The 15,354-nt window shown below is 29.0% G+C and overlaps 2 protein-coding genes across 4 annotated transcripts in view; one reads left to right on the top strand and one right to left on the bottom strand.

Annotated features, from left to right (window-relative positions):
* LOC109173182 (WAT1-related protein At4g30420) overlaps positions 1-1,455 on the top strand; it is a 5,663-nt gene extending 4,208 nt beyond the window's left edge. Inside the window, exons 6-8 of the mRNA XM_019322459.1 lie at positions 299-447; positions 941-1,118; positions 1,373-1,455. Of these exons, the coding sequence (XP_019178004.1) occupies positions 299-447; positions 941-1,118; positions 1,373-1,375 (330 nt within the window). The 3' untranslated portion in view covers positions 1,376-1,455. The remainder of the gene's footprint in view (positions 1-298; positions 448-940; positions 1,119-1,372) is intronic.
* The window catches only part of LOC109173183 (tetraspanin-8-like), a 24,238-nt gene extending 18,850 nt beyond the window's left edge, over positions 1-5,388 (bottom strand). Inside the window, exons 1-3 of one of the 3 annotated variants that reach the window (XM_019322463.1) lie at positions 4,689-5,388; positions 2,346-2,645; positions 2,177-2,315 (exon numbers count right to left, since the gene is read on the bottom strand). In XM_019322463.1, coding sequence (XP_019178008.1) covers positions 2,313-2,315; positions 2,346-2,645; positions 4,689-5,189 — 804 coding nt within the window. In that variant the 5' untranslated portion in view covers positions 5,190-5,388 and the 3' untranslated portion in view covers positions 2,177-2,312. The other 2 variants (XM_019322461.1, XM_019322460.1) reach the window with 2 other exon arrangements.
* Positions 5,389-15,354: the final 9,966 nt, after the last annotated feature.

Below are 15,354 nucleotides of genomic sequence, written 5' to 3'. Positions count from 1 at the left end.
TATCCTACTTACTATTTATTGGTCAAATCAAGTCTTTTTTCTTTATTTATTTTATTTATTATTTGTTTACTAATTTTTAAATTTAGTTTTTTTAGTGTGTTTAATATATATATAGTATTTTTAGTGTAGTTTCTAAATATATAAATTTTGTATATTAATATTAAATATAATATTATGAAAAATTGAATTAAAAATAATTTTTGTCAAGTCTCATTAATTGAACTATACATTTAAAATAGGACGGAATGAATAATAATAATGACCCAAAGAATTATATAGTTTGTAAAATAAACTGCAGGGATTTTCATCAGCCGTATCATTCTTTGGGCAAGCATGGTGCATATCAAGAAGGGGCCCACTCTTCTCAGCAATGTTCAATCCTTTATGCACCGTCCTTGTAACTGTCTACGCCTCTCTCTTTATGCATGAACAAATGTACGCTGGCAGGTATATTATATAACTCTAAAAAATAATAATATTTAATTATTTATTCTATTTATAATACTTTTTTCATCTTAGCTTGAAATTATTTTAGTATTTAAGATTTCATAAAGTTTCCATTCAAATTTTAGTATCATTAGTGGTGTAAATGTGGCCTCTTAACTTTTAAAACGTGACATATATTGTCCTTCTCTTAAATTATTAGTGGTGTAAATGTAGTTACGCGACGTCTTCATTGTTCGAAAATCACGTTTTTTTTTTCTCCATTTTTCTTTCTTTCATTTGTTTTCCTTCCACCGACAACAATGTTTTTCCTTCTTCTTATTTTGGGTGGACAATATATATCACGTTTTGAAAATTGAGAGACAACATTTACACCAATAATAATTCAAGGGTAATATTGATAATTGACATATTTGTGATGGATATAAATTACAATTTTTCCATAATTATTTTTCCTGTAAATTTTGAAGTGAATGATTGTTATTTTCTTTGACAGCTTGGCGGGAGCGGTTGCTGTAATAGTTGGGCTATATGTGGTACTCTGGGGAAAAGCCGAGGACCATGGTGCAAATAAATTACAGAATGACCAAAAAGCAACTATTACAATTATTTGTGAATCTTCAGATTTGGAAAATTGTAATGTTGACTTGAATCAACCCCTTTTGGCTAACAAATACTCCCTCTGTCCCATATTATGTGTCTTACTTTCCTTTTTAGTTTGTCCCAAAATGTTGTCCACTTTCCAAAATTGAACATCACCATCATTCTACTTTTTTCAAATTACCCTTCTAGCTTTTGCTTTCTTTATTATTTTTATTTCCAAAAGTGAAAAAGTGAGGGACATAATTGGAAAGTGCATAACATTTATTTTAATTCATTAAAAAGCGTGCAAAAAGTAAATGAGACATCCAATTCGGGACGGAGGGAGTAATTAATAGGGAAAATCATTCTAAAATATTATTGTTTTTAGATAAACTTTTTATTAAAGTTGAAATTTAGTTTCCATCTGTACCTGGTGGTAGTTTGCATTTGGACTTCTTTATTGATGTAAATTTGAATTTTGGAGTTTATAATATTTTTTTTTTTAACTTCACAACTTTTTACATTTGGTGAGCTCATTTTAAGTATAAATTGTTAGGAATAATACTCAAATAAACTACCGAATTATACGCGAAAATTCAGTTGGGTCATCTAACTCAAATTTATAATTGGGTCACTGAACATTCTAAAATTATGCAATTAAACCAAAATTGACACGTTCCTTCAGTTACTGCTGATGTGTTATCATTCTATTAAAAAAATTATTATTTTTATTTTATTTTACTAATTTTAAATAAAATTAAATATAAGACAATAAAAAAAATAAATAAAACAAAAACACACATCTTCAGTCTCTGCCCAAGGGACAAGTCAATGTCCTCATATTTCTAGTCTGTCCTTAATTGATTGTCTCATTTGGTTTTTGCACGACTTTTAATACAACATAACAAATGTTACTCACTTTTCAATTTTGTCCCTCTAAAGTATGTATTATTTGTACAAAGTACAATTGTACTTCTAGAAATTTGAAAAGTCAAAACGGTAAATTGAAAAATGTAGAGCGATAGTTATGTTCAATTTTAGAAAGATGACACTATTTTGAAACAAACTAAAAAGGAAAGATAGACAGGTAAATGGGAAAGAGGGGGTATGGCGGCTGCTGAGAAGAGAAAACAGAGAATAACAAGCAATATAATATCCTCGTGAATCGAAAGAGAAATCATATATATATATATATCAAATAATCCCTTATTCTCTTATACTAAATGCATGCATATATAATCCAGTCAAAAGTGAAGCTGTACAGCAAAGTGTATATATAGGCCGGATCATCGGAGAATTTATATGTGGTGAGCTAGCTAGGGGTAGCGCTTCCATGAATCGTCGGCCCTGTTGTTTCTAAAGGCGCAGCATCCAACAGTGTATACGATGATGAGGAAGACGATGAAGATGATGTTGAGGATGGCTACCTTCTTCCAGTCACTCTTAATGTTGTCGATAAGCCCAGCTTTGCAGGACTGGCAGTTGTAGCACAGTATGTTGGCCTCATTGCTCCAATTATTACAGTCCGGATTCGTGGACGATGAGGTTGCACTCCTAGTCCAGTTGGTCGGGCTGACGTACTCGAATTTGCAGTCATCTGATGGCTTGCAGCAACCAGACTGCATGGTAAAATAAAGTTAAGGAAAATATACATTCTAGTCAAAGAAAAAATAATATTTTTTAGTAAAAAAAATATGGACATATCCAAATTTCTATCTCAGGGATTAGTTCTCTCTCTCCCTTTGATGTGTATCAAATGAGCGAGTTGACTCGCACTCACTCGCTATTTATATGATTGTTATTTGAGCTAAATTGAGTTAGTCCAATTAGAATATGAGTCTAGACGAGTTGAATTAAACGTCAAAAAACTTAACTTAGCCCAACTCGTAACTTAAAAATTTTTAAAGTTTTTTCTTTCCTTCAAACTTCTTTAATTTAGAAATATTACATTCATCAAATGATTAATTAAATATAAATTCATCAATTATGCCCGGAAAACGTGTTCACCATGAACGGTGAACACAAGGCCAAACGACGTCGTTTTTAGGCCAAAAAAAAAAAAAAAAAACCGCGGATGTGGAGTTAACGGCGCGCGTTGATCAAATTATGAATTTTCTGTTATGAGATTATGAATTTTCATAAAATTCATAATCTCATAACAGAAAATTCATAATCGCATAACAGAAAATTCATAATCGCATAACAGAAAATTCATAATCGCATAACAGAAAATTCATAATCTCATAACAGAAAATTCATAATTTCATAACAGAAAATTCATAATCTCATAACAGAGAATTCATAATTTCATAACAGAAAATTCATAATCTTATAACAGAAAATTCATAATCTCATGGTTCCAAAGTGAATGTGTAGGCATGGTTCCAAAGTGAATGTGTAGGCATGGTTCCAAAGTGAATGTGCAGGCATGGATTCATAATTTACGAATGTCCGTGATTTCGGACGGGAATGTGTAGGCATGGTTCCAAAGTGAATGTGCAGGCATGAATTCATAATTTATGAATGTCCGAAACCATTGTTCACCTCAAATTAAAGTGAAACCGCAAAATGTGAAAATGAAGAAGAAAAGTCACGCAATTAATTAAAAAAAAAAAAAAAAAAAGATAGCAGTGTACTAACACCGTTGGAACCGTGTTCACACGGTTCCATGGCATAACGCTCCATATAAATTGAGATGGCCAGACCAAATAATAAAAATCTTAGACGAACCATAACCCAAAAAAAAAAAAAATTGTTTTTCTCCAATTTTTTATTTTGAAATTATTATGTTTATTAAATATGAGTTGGGCTGAGCCAAGCCGAAAAATACACATCTTGGGCTAGCCCGACCTACATCCCAAAAAAGGTATGGAGTAAAATGTTTTTTAGTTCAATTTCTTTAATTTAAAATTATTATATTAATAAATTTATGTATTTTATTATAATAAATTATAAATTAAAAATTATTTTTTTAATACTCATAATTCTTTACAAGGTATTATGTATTTTATACCTTTTCAATCATTTTCAGTCAATAGAATCTAAGTCCCTACCACCTATGGTTTAATTACATCTTTTTATTATAATTATTATCAAATTTTATAATTATTATTAATTTTTATAATTATTATTAATTTTTATTTATAATTTTATATTAATATATAAATAATAATAATAATAATAATAATAATTATTATTATTATTATTATTATTATTATTATTATCATTATTAAAATAATTCATATTCAAACCCCACATCCCCAACATTTGAAAAGCCACAACTTTATATCATCATGTAACAAAAAGAAGCACATAAATATACTTTTTAACTCTTTTTTGAAAACACATACTTTTTAACTTTTGGATTAGATCCATGAATTCAACAAATGATAGGTTAAAGTAAGATTGGTAACTCCCAGAATAAGAAGAAGCAGCAGCAATTTTTTAATAATAAATTCAAAAGTCAACTGAAGTAGAGAGAAATGAAGCAAGCATCCATCACACACACAGAGTTGAGTTCCACACCCCAAAAACAAAATCAAAAACCAAAATTCAAAACAAAACACAGAATTCCAACACAAATTAAAGGAGATCCAACCTATTCAATTATTATAATTCCATAAATAGTAAAGAAATTAATGGTGAGCATATGATATATATACCTGAAGGGCGGAGAGATGTTGGTTGTAGAAACTTTGAACCGGAGTTCCAGATCCTTCATCAATCAAGCTCTTGCAGACTTTACTGTCCTCGATGCAGCTCCGAATCCTCCGCCAGTTCCTATTCACCCTCCTCTGAAGCCAGTTGGAGTAGTCCCCAAGCCGATACTCCTTGTAGCCTTTCCCGGAGATGGCCTCGCCGGCGCCCTTGTTGGTGACCACAAAGGCGAAGATAGTGAAGCAGAAGAGGAGGAGGATGAGGAGGAACATGACGAATAGGTATATCCAGAGGAGCCAGGTGACCCGGCAGCAGGCGCCGACGAGGCCTGCGAGTGAGAGCAGCATGATGAAAACCCCTAGGGCTATCACAGGTTTGTCCAGGAAACGCTCGCACTCCGTGTTGGCTTGCCTGGATAGCCATATCCCGCCGCCGATGATCGGAATGGAGATTAAGAATGTGATTATGTTCAGAATTCCCAGCAGGTTGTTGCTCACCCTCACCATCGATATTTCTTAGTAAAATTAACACTTGGACTGAACCACTAGACCCGATCTTCTTTGCTTTTCTTTGATCGAGGAATCAGAGAATAGAGGAAATTTTAATTTTGTGTTGAGGATAATTGTTTTTTCGAAATAGAGGATAATTAAATATAGCCAAGTGAGAGGATTGGATTGTATTGACTATTGAATATGGACAGAGGAAGTAGGAAAGAAGTCGCTGAAAGAAACGCGTGGGGTGGGGTGGGGTGTTTGAACTCTGAACTAATGATAAGCTCACAAAATTTCGTTCCTATCGCGTAATCAATTCACCGATCATATTCAAGTTTTTATTTATGCATAAGAGATTTAATCTAAACCTTCTAAGTATCTTTGAATCATTTTTTCTATACATATTTGTAGTAGAATTCAAATATCTACACTATTAATTTCGATCATAACTTTTAAATTATGTGACGAACCAACTACGCTAAACTGTCGTGCTAATAAAATATATTATTGTCTTGGGCACTGAATTGTATTAAATATAATTAGCAAATGATAAATAAATACCATAGCCATGTTTGGTAAATAGTTGTTAGCTGATTGGGTTAATTCGAAGGCATAACTAGTTGATAACATTAGCTGATTTTAGAAACGTGTTTAGTAAATTAGTTGTTTTCTTACAGTTGTTTGATATAATTTATTTTCTAAAAATGCTAATTGAAAAAGTTGATTTAAACAGGTTTTTGAATTTTAGCATTTTGAAGTTACAAAAAAATAATTAATTAAACATTTATATTGATTTTTTAAATAAGTCAAATAATTAATAGTGGTCAAATAAGTCAAAATTAGCTGATAAGCTAACTATTTTACCAAATAGGACCCATATGAATTTTTTTAATTTATATAGTAATTAAAAATATGAAATTTCGAACTTATTTATTCCATATCTTTATTATTTTAAATTTACATATTTGGAGATTACATTAGAGTTAAATATTATCAAAACCATTTCAAACTAACCAATTAATTTGATGAATACGTAAACAATATTAATTATTGTTGAAGGAGAGTATAGCATGTTTAATTTAGAGTTAATAACCAAAGTGATCCCTCGACAATGTTACAATTATCAATTTAGTCCTTGATTATTATTTTTATCTAATTAAGTCCTCAACTATTTAATTTTTATCCAATTTAGTTCTCTGTTAATTTGAATGTTTGTTGACTGTCAAAAGTGGGGATAAAATTGTAATTTACAAGTTTTCTCCTTCCTCCTCATATAGCAGTGTCAAACCATGCAGCAATACGTTCCGATCGGCTTCCGACCGTCAAAAAATCGTTGAAAATCAAATCCTTGGACTCTCCGAGGCACACCCACTATTTTGACACTGACTGGTTTGAAAGTCAACCGGAGCTTATTGTTGTATGGTTTGGCGTTGCTAAATGAGGATGAAGGAGAAAACTTGTAAAATTATAACTTTATTTCCACTTTAACAGTTAACAAACAGTCAAATTAACAAAGAATCAAATTGGACAAAAATTACATAATTAAAAATTTAATTAGGTAAAAATAATAGTCGAGAACCAAATTGATAATTACAGCATAGTCGAGGGACCATTTTGGTTATTAACACTTTAATTTATGATGAGGACAACTTGAGCGAAACGGCGAAGTAGAACGTGAGAAAAGTCTACGCGCCTTTTCCCTTCGCTTACGTTTGTGAAACGAAATAGTCGTGAGGACAGTGGGACCCACTCAAATTTGGATATTTTACTGCGTGTCGTTAAGACTTCAGAATTTCCTCATTTCCCATGGGCTGATTAATTTATTAGATTCGAATTAATTTATTAACTGTAATGTATATAAATACTAAATATACATTATATTAAATATGCATTATGTGTAATAATAATCATTTTATATTATGTTCGTAAGATTTACTCTATATGTTCATAAACATAAATTTTAATATCCATAAGCACTAAACTAAATAAAAATTATATTTATTTTTATTTACTTTATAAAAAATTTTAATGTTCATAAAATAAACTTTTTCTTTTTGTTTGCAAGTGCTTAGCTCATTGTTTTGTTAGATAATATTTGAAAAAAAAAAAAACTAAGGTTGGAAATTCGACATAGTTGAGGAAGAAGAAAATCAAACTTTTCATTATTTTTATTATTATCAAATAAATATTAACAATCTATAACAACATTAAAATAATGAGACAATATGACTCATTCAATTTCTCTCTCTTATTAAACAAACATAAATAAATAAATAAATTGGTACTAAATATCATTCAAATAACTATTGTATAGACACACTAGCCTAATGTGTGAATGTGTTTAATATTTAAATGATAATCACATTGTTGACATTGAAAATTTGATAATAATACTTTTGAATACATTTTTGATAATGTTGATATTATTTAATTTGTTTAATTAGATAATTAATATCAAAGTTTGAACCTATTAAAACTCTCTTATCCTCCTCTTCTCCCAAAAGGTTCGAACCTTTGGTCTTTTCTCTCAAATGCTGCCCACTGAATCATTGAGCTAAGTCCATGCGGGCAAAACTCACTTATCCTACGATTATAAATAAGAGGTCACATTCATCTTAAATAAGAGATATCTTTGAAAACTGATGCTATTTGAGTCTGGAAACCCTTCAACATAGAGCAAGTCATATACGCAGGAATCATAGGACTCACTTTATTTACACTCTTGTAACTAATTTGGAATTTAAAATATAAAAACTTTGAATTTATTGTGTTCATGCACACAAATATAATTTATTTAAAACTTTTTCACCCAATATTTGTTTATTACATGAATTTTTTTATCATCTAAAGCGTAAACGTGACCAATTAGTCAATGAATATCCAATAATTTTTATTTTTATTTTTTAAAAATCTTTCTTAAAAATTATCAAATAAAAAGAGACATTATGTAATAATTGTAATAAAGAAAATAACATATTTCTTCTAAGGCTTAGAGAAGAAGGAATCCACGTGGGTGCGATGTGGTCCTTCGATTGCGACTAGATTTGTTGAGGTCCGCGTATCGTGCAGGAAATGCGCACAACAATTCCTCATTACATAAGTGCAGTTTTTTTTTTTTTTTTTTTTTTTTTTTTTTTTTTTTTTTTTTTAAGGTTTCGCTGCTTCTTCTGATTTCGGACTCCATATACTCAACCTTAGATTTTTGAGAAAGTAAATTAAGTTACCCTAAATCTATAATTTTAAGATTCAATATTTAATTTTGCATTTTTATGTATACAAAAATTCAACCCAAACTTTTATTTGAATGTTACTGGCCCTATTACATTGTAGTATCTGTTCTGAAGCGAGGCTCGAACTCATAACATAACATTCCAAATAGAAGTCCAAGTGTCCAACCCGAATACTATTAGACCACATAGTCTTGGTAATTCAACCCAAACTTAAATTCTTAATATTTGACAAAAATTAAACAGTCAACTTAAAGTTAAAAACAAATTTTAAATAAAACTTTTCATTTATTAAATCAACTAGTTTTTTACGCGCATTGCGCGATTGGGATAATGCCCAATGTTTTTTTTTTTTTAAATAAGTACTTTAAAATATATTAAGGCAAAATTATATTGAAATTGTTCATGCATAGATAATTGAAGGTTGAATTTGCGTATTTAAATAGGTAATTCTTCTTCCAAAGGTTGAGTCCCCAACCCCAAGGGCCCTGGTTCAGCAGACAGGGCCAAATGCTGATATGCAAAAGGAATCTGCCCACTTTGGACATAATTCCCGCATTACCGCCGCCGAGGTTCAAACCTTGGTCTCTTCTCCCAAATACTACCCACTAAACCATTGAGCTAAGCCCGTGCGGGTTAAATATGTAATTCTAAGTTTACAAATGCAAGATAATATAGTCAATATTGATTATAATTGTCAATAAAATAATTGTATAGGTATGGTTGAAACCAAATTGGGACATAAGGGAGAACAAATAAAAATTAGGGCATAAAATATTAAATATATACTAATATTGTTTGAGGAGATTCTGACATTAGGATTTGTGGTTAAGTTCTATTAAGACTTTAATATTAGAATTAGATTAATGGTCTAGTTATAATTCTATATTAGACTTTAATATTAGAATTATACTAACGGTGAATTAACGGAAAAGTTAAATGGATAATCATATAATCATATAATTAAGGATAAATTAGAAAATCTTAAAAGAAAAAAATTAAAACCTGAACAATATGAACCATTCATTTGATTTAATAATTTGGCGGTCATTTTTTCTACCCAATGTTAATAATTAAATAAATTCGCTGGTCAAATCCGCTAGTATAATCCGCTAACGCTAATCGCTAACTGCTGATTGTCAAACAAGGACATTGCGAGATAGTTATCACTTCAATTTGTTGTGTGATTTGAATACTCTCTTTATCACAAAATCTCTCAAGTAGTTAATATGATTGGCTTTATTAATTATATTTTTTTTAATTTTTTCATGGTATTAATAAAATACTTGGTAAATAAATACATAGCATTATTTTATGTTATAACTTTGATATTTAATTAGAAAAATAGTGCACAAAAAAGATAATAGATAATGTAGTGAATATAATCAATTGATGAATTTGAATGTAAAAGTTTTTACATTTGAGAAAAATAAAGACAATATAATTAATGAAAATATTTCTTTTAATTAATTTATTGATAATTAATAATTTGTTTTTCACTGAATAAAGACATTGTAAGGACAATGTAGCGAATATAATCAATTAATAAATTTGAATATAAAGAATTTTTATATTGAAAAAAATAAAGACAATATAACTAATAAAATTATTTATCTTATTTAATTTATTGATAATGAATATTTTTTTTTTAATAAAGACATTGTGGACACATAATTCTAAATTAAAGAAATGCATATGCATTATTTTTTATTGTAACTACTAAATTATTATTTATATAATTTAATAAGAGTAAAATAGAGTACTAATTATGTCAACTTTGATTGGGATGAGGTTCGAACCTAAGACTTTTTTTATTGAAATCAATGAGTAAGTTAACGGTGAACTAACGGCAATTCTTAAAATTTTAACGGAATTAGTAACGGTGTGTGGGTATTTTAGGAAATTTTAGGGTAAAATTCAATCTGATCAATCTTTTAATCAATCTAAGCCATTCATTTGATTAAAATCTGTGACCGTCATTTTTTCTACCTATTATAGGCCTAATTCTCTTGGGCTCTTATTAGTATATACTAGTTTTTTACGCGCATTGCGCGATTGGGATAATGCCCAATGTTTTTTTTTAAATAAGTACTTTAAAGTATATTAATACAGGATTATATTGCAATTGTTCATGCATAGATAATTGAAGGTTGAATTTGCGTATTTAAATAGGTAATTATTCTCCCAAAGGTTGAGTCCCCAACCCCAAGGGCACCCCACATTCCGACCCGACAGAGCATTGTGGGAAGTTGTAAATCACGGTGACTCAATGGTTCAGCAGACAGGGCCAAATGCTGATACGCACAAGGAATCTGCCCACTTTGGACATAATTCCCGCACTGCCGCTGCCGAGGTTCAAACCTTCGTCTCTTCTCCCAAATACTACCCACTAAACCATTGAGCTAAGCCCGTGCGGGTTAAATAGGTAATTCTAAGTTTACAAATGCAAGATAATATAGTCAAGATTGATTATAATTGTCAATAAAATAATTGTATAGGTATGGTTGAAACCAAATACGAGACATAAGGGAGAACAAATAAAAATTAGGACATAGAATATTAAATATATACTAATATTGTTTGAGGAGATTCCGACATTAGGATTTGTGGTTAAGTTCTATTAAGACTTTAATATTAGAATTAGATTAATGGTGTAGTTATAATTCTATATTAGACTTTAATATTAAAATTAGACTAACGGTGAATTAACGGAAAAGTTAAATGGATAATCATATAATTAAGGATTAATTAGAAAATCTTAAAAGAAAAAATTAAAACCTGAACAATATGAACCATTCATTTGATTTAATAATTTGGCGGTCATTTTTTTTCTACCCAATGTTAATAATTAAATAAATTCGCTGGTCAAATTCGCTAGTATAATCCGCTAACGCTAACCGCTAACTGCTGATTGTCAAACAAGGACATTGCGAGGTAGTTCTCACTTCAATTTGTTGTGTGATTTGAATACTCTCGTTGTCACAAAATCTCTCAAGTAGTTAATATGGTTGGCTTTATTAATTATATTTTTTAAATTTTTTCATGGTATTAATAAAATACTTGGTAAATAAATATATAGCATTATTTTGTATTATAACTTTGATATTTAATTAGAAAAATAGTGCACAAAAGAGATAATAGATAATGTAGTGAATATAAGCAATTGATGAATTTGAATGTAAAATTTTTTCCATTTGAGAAAAATAAAGACAATATAACTAATGAAAATATTTCTTTTAATTAATTTATTGATAATTAATAAAAAAAATTTCACTGAATAAAGACATTGTAAGGATAATGTAACGAATATAATCAATTAATAAATTTGAATATAAAGAATTTTTATATTGAAGAAAAATAAAGACAATATAATTAATAAAATTATTTCTCTTATTTAATTGATTGATAATGAATAATTTTTTTTTTGAATAAACGCATTGTGGACACATAATTCTAAATTAAAGAAATGCATATGTATTATTTTTTGTTGTAACTACTAAATTATTATTTATATAATAATTTAATAAGAGTAAAATAGAGTACTAATTATGCCAACTTTGATTGGGATGAGGTTCGAACCTAAGACCTTTTTTTTTTTTTTTTTTTTATTAAAATCAATGAGTAAGTTAACGGTGAACTAACGGCAATTCTTAAAATTTTAACGGAATTAATAACGATGTGTGGGTATTTTAAGAAATTTTAGTGTAAAATTTAAATCTGATCAATCTTTTAATTAATCTGAGCCATTCATTTGATTAAAATCTGTGACCGCCATTTTTTCTACCCATTATAGGCCTAACTCTCTTGGGCTCTTATTAGTATAGTAGATAGATAGTATATATATATATATATATATATATATATATATATATATATATATATATAGTAGATAGATGTGATAGCCGATAGGGCATAGTTGGTTTCTTATTTTCGCTTCAAGGTTGACCGAATTAGCAACACGTCTACACGGCTACATTATCACGCATTCACGCTATACCATTCAATTCAGATTGGCATCATGGACATCTAGGGAAAACAAATCACATTTTATTTTATTATTTTTCTTATTGGAGTTTTTGCAAATTTTTTATCAAGTTAAGATTACTTTGCATTTTTTATCCGACGACCAGAACATGGTGCATAAAAAAAGTCAACTCAGAACGTGGTGCACAATGTTTGTACATTGTAACCTAGGACGTGATGCACAACGTTTGTGCATTGTAACCTAGGACGTGATGCACTACATGTGTCCATTGTATTTACAGTGCACTACGTGTGTGCATTGTGTTATAGATGATATGAAGTGTTAACTAATCTAGATAAATTGCCCAAATTGGTTCTCATTCACATGTTAATATAGGTTCTCATATAAACATATATATATATATATATATATATATATATATATATATATATATATATATATATGTATGTTAGTGTTTTAATTGCTCGAAAAACCCCAACTTATAATTGGCAATATTATTATGGCAAACTAAGATAGGGTTAGCTTAGTGTCGGTTTTTTCTACTGAGGACTGATCAATCAGATACAACAACAGAGGGACTGACACTGAAGATCTGTTTTAGGAAGCTGTTTCCTTAAAGGCTGAATGCACTTTACAGAAGACACACTTGGAAAGAAGATCAGCGTATCTGCTTTGGAAAGGTATGGACCGAATCTTTAAGATTACATTCTTCAAATATTGTCCTACCATCTACAATCAAAGATATTTATGGAGAGTGTTCCTTCTATGGAACTATAAGTACTCTTATTTGACGAGAATTAGGGTTACGCTTTTATGAAGAAAAGGACACTCCAAATCAGTTTGATGAGATCAGATCTTTGATTATCATGCCTCTTCTCAATACAATATGTTCATGGTGATTATGATGAAGAACTTGAGAAGAATTACTGTTGCTTAAACGAAAGGACACTACGATCACACTGTTGTGGGAACAACCGAGAAGAGCGTCATTGAAGTGGACTGCATCAGAGTTAGCTCTCCAAGTGAAGGGATTTCATTGGACTTCTGTATGCATGGTTCTCCACGTTCAACAATCCACTAAACCTGTGTAGACTGGGTACGTACCTTGTGTGGGGCACTTGGGTGAGATTATTGTTTCTCTACTTTTGTACATTGGATTATGATTTAGTGGATTGGACGCCTATGTGATCGTCCCCCAGACGTAGATACACACTGTATCGAACTGGGTAAACATCTTGTGTTTTTGCTTTGTGCCGTTATCTCTTTCTATATTCATCTCAATGATCTGCCTTACTGACTGACTTCATCGCTGAATTAGTCAGCCCATTTCATCAGTTGATTAATCCAGTTAATTTGATTAAAAATGAGGAAATGCAAAATTACAATATATATATATATATATATATATATATATATATATATATATATATATATATATATATATATCTAATCTAATAAAAACATAATAAGTGCCAATACAAGTTATGTCCTTGATTTTTGTCCCCTTTTTCATATGCTAATAAATATATACATTTTGCTTTAATTGTTGTACATTTGATTTGTATTGGACAAAATTACCCTTACACCGTTATAACACCATTAGTATTTAATATGACCACCAATCTTACCATACACCTATATCTATCATATCTTTTTCCTATTTTTAGTTATAATTTTATTAAAATTATCATATAACAATTAATTTAATTATAAATTATATTTTAATTAAATATTTATATGAATATTAAATTTTAATTATAAATAATATGTATATATATATTATTTTGTATACATATCAATATATCATATATGTAGGTGTTAGCTTAGTATTATTTGTAAATTATTATACATATATATATATATATATATATATATATATATATATATATATATATATATACTAGCAATTTGTACGCGCGATGCGCAAAAACTTATACCCAATATTAAAATATTGTTAAGTAACAAAATTTAAAAAATTAGTTAAAATAATGTTTCATAATTCCTTAAAATAATGATACTTTTGAATTATCATATATTAGAATATAGTGATCATATATATATATATATATATATATATATATATATATATATATATATATATATATTATATATATATATAATTTGGATCAAATAAAAAGAGGCGTCCAGGTAAAATTTGGAGTGAGATTTCAACCCTTGATCTAGTCCATATTAACGCCTGCGAATGTAGGAAAATTTATAAAAAATGATGTGATATTTTGACAAATTTTTTCTAACTTTGAAATAGAAAGATTTATACTACAAAAGTGAAGTTTTATATTATAAATGAATAAATTTATACTACTAGTGCAAAGAGCAATATAAGTTAACAAAAACATGGTTGCATTTTGATAACTTTCTTTAACTAGAAAGATTTATACTACAAGTACATAAGTTTATTTTTTAAGGGCAAAAAGTAATATTAGTTACGTTTGAGACATTTACAAAAGTTCACCACGTTTTTTTCTAAACTGATATTTGAAATTGTAGAATTATAATATATATGAAATACAATTAGGAATAAATCAACTTAATTATATGAATTTTTCTATCACTATTGGAAATTCTGAAATTTCCGACCACCTGAAAGTGATCTTAAATTAAGTCAAAAGCCTTGTTCCGACCACTTTTGGTATCTGGAAAAACCTTTGTTGCTATTTCCGACCACTTTTTGGTATCAACTTGATTTAAGACCATTTTCAGGTGGTCGGAAATTCCATAATTTCCAGTAGTGTATACATTTATCTAAATATGTATATGATTTGAGATTATATTAACCATACAAAATTTAATTTAAATTTAAATTTTGTATGCTATGAAAATAGATACTTGACCAAATATATAAAAGTCTAACTTTATTATTATATTGTACATTTTAGCATCTTTTCATTTTTTTCTATTTTTTAAATTTAAATTCATAATAACAATTTTTTTTCCGTACAAGGCACGG

The sequence above is a fragment of the Ipomoea nil genome, unplaced genomic scaffold (genome assembly GCF_001879475.1).
Source record: "Ipomoea nil cultivar Tokyo-kokei standard unplaced genomic scaffold, Asagao_1.1 scaffold0465, whole genome shotgun sequence".
NCBI lineage: Eukaryota > Viridiplantae > Streptophyta > Magnoliopsida > Solanales > Convolvulaceae > Ipomoea > Ipomoea nil.
This window is presented reverse-complemented; position numbering and strand designations above follow the sequence as displayed.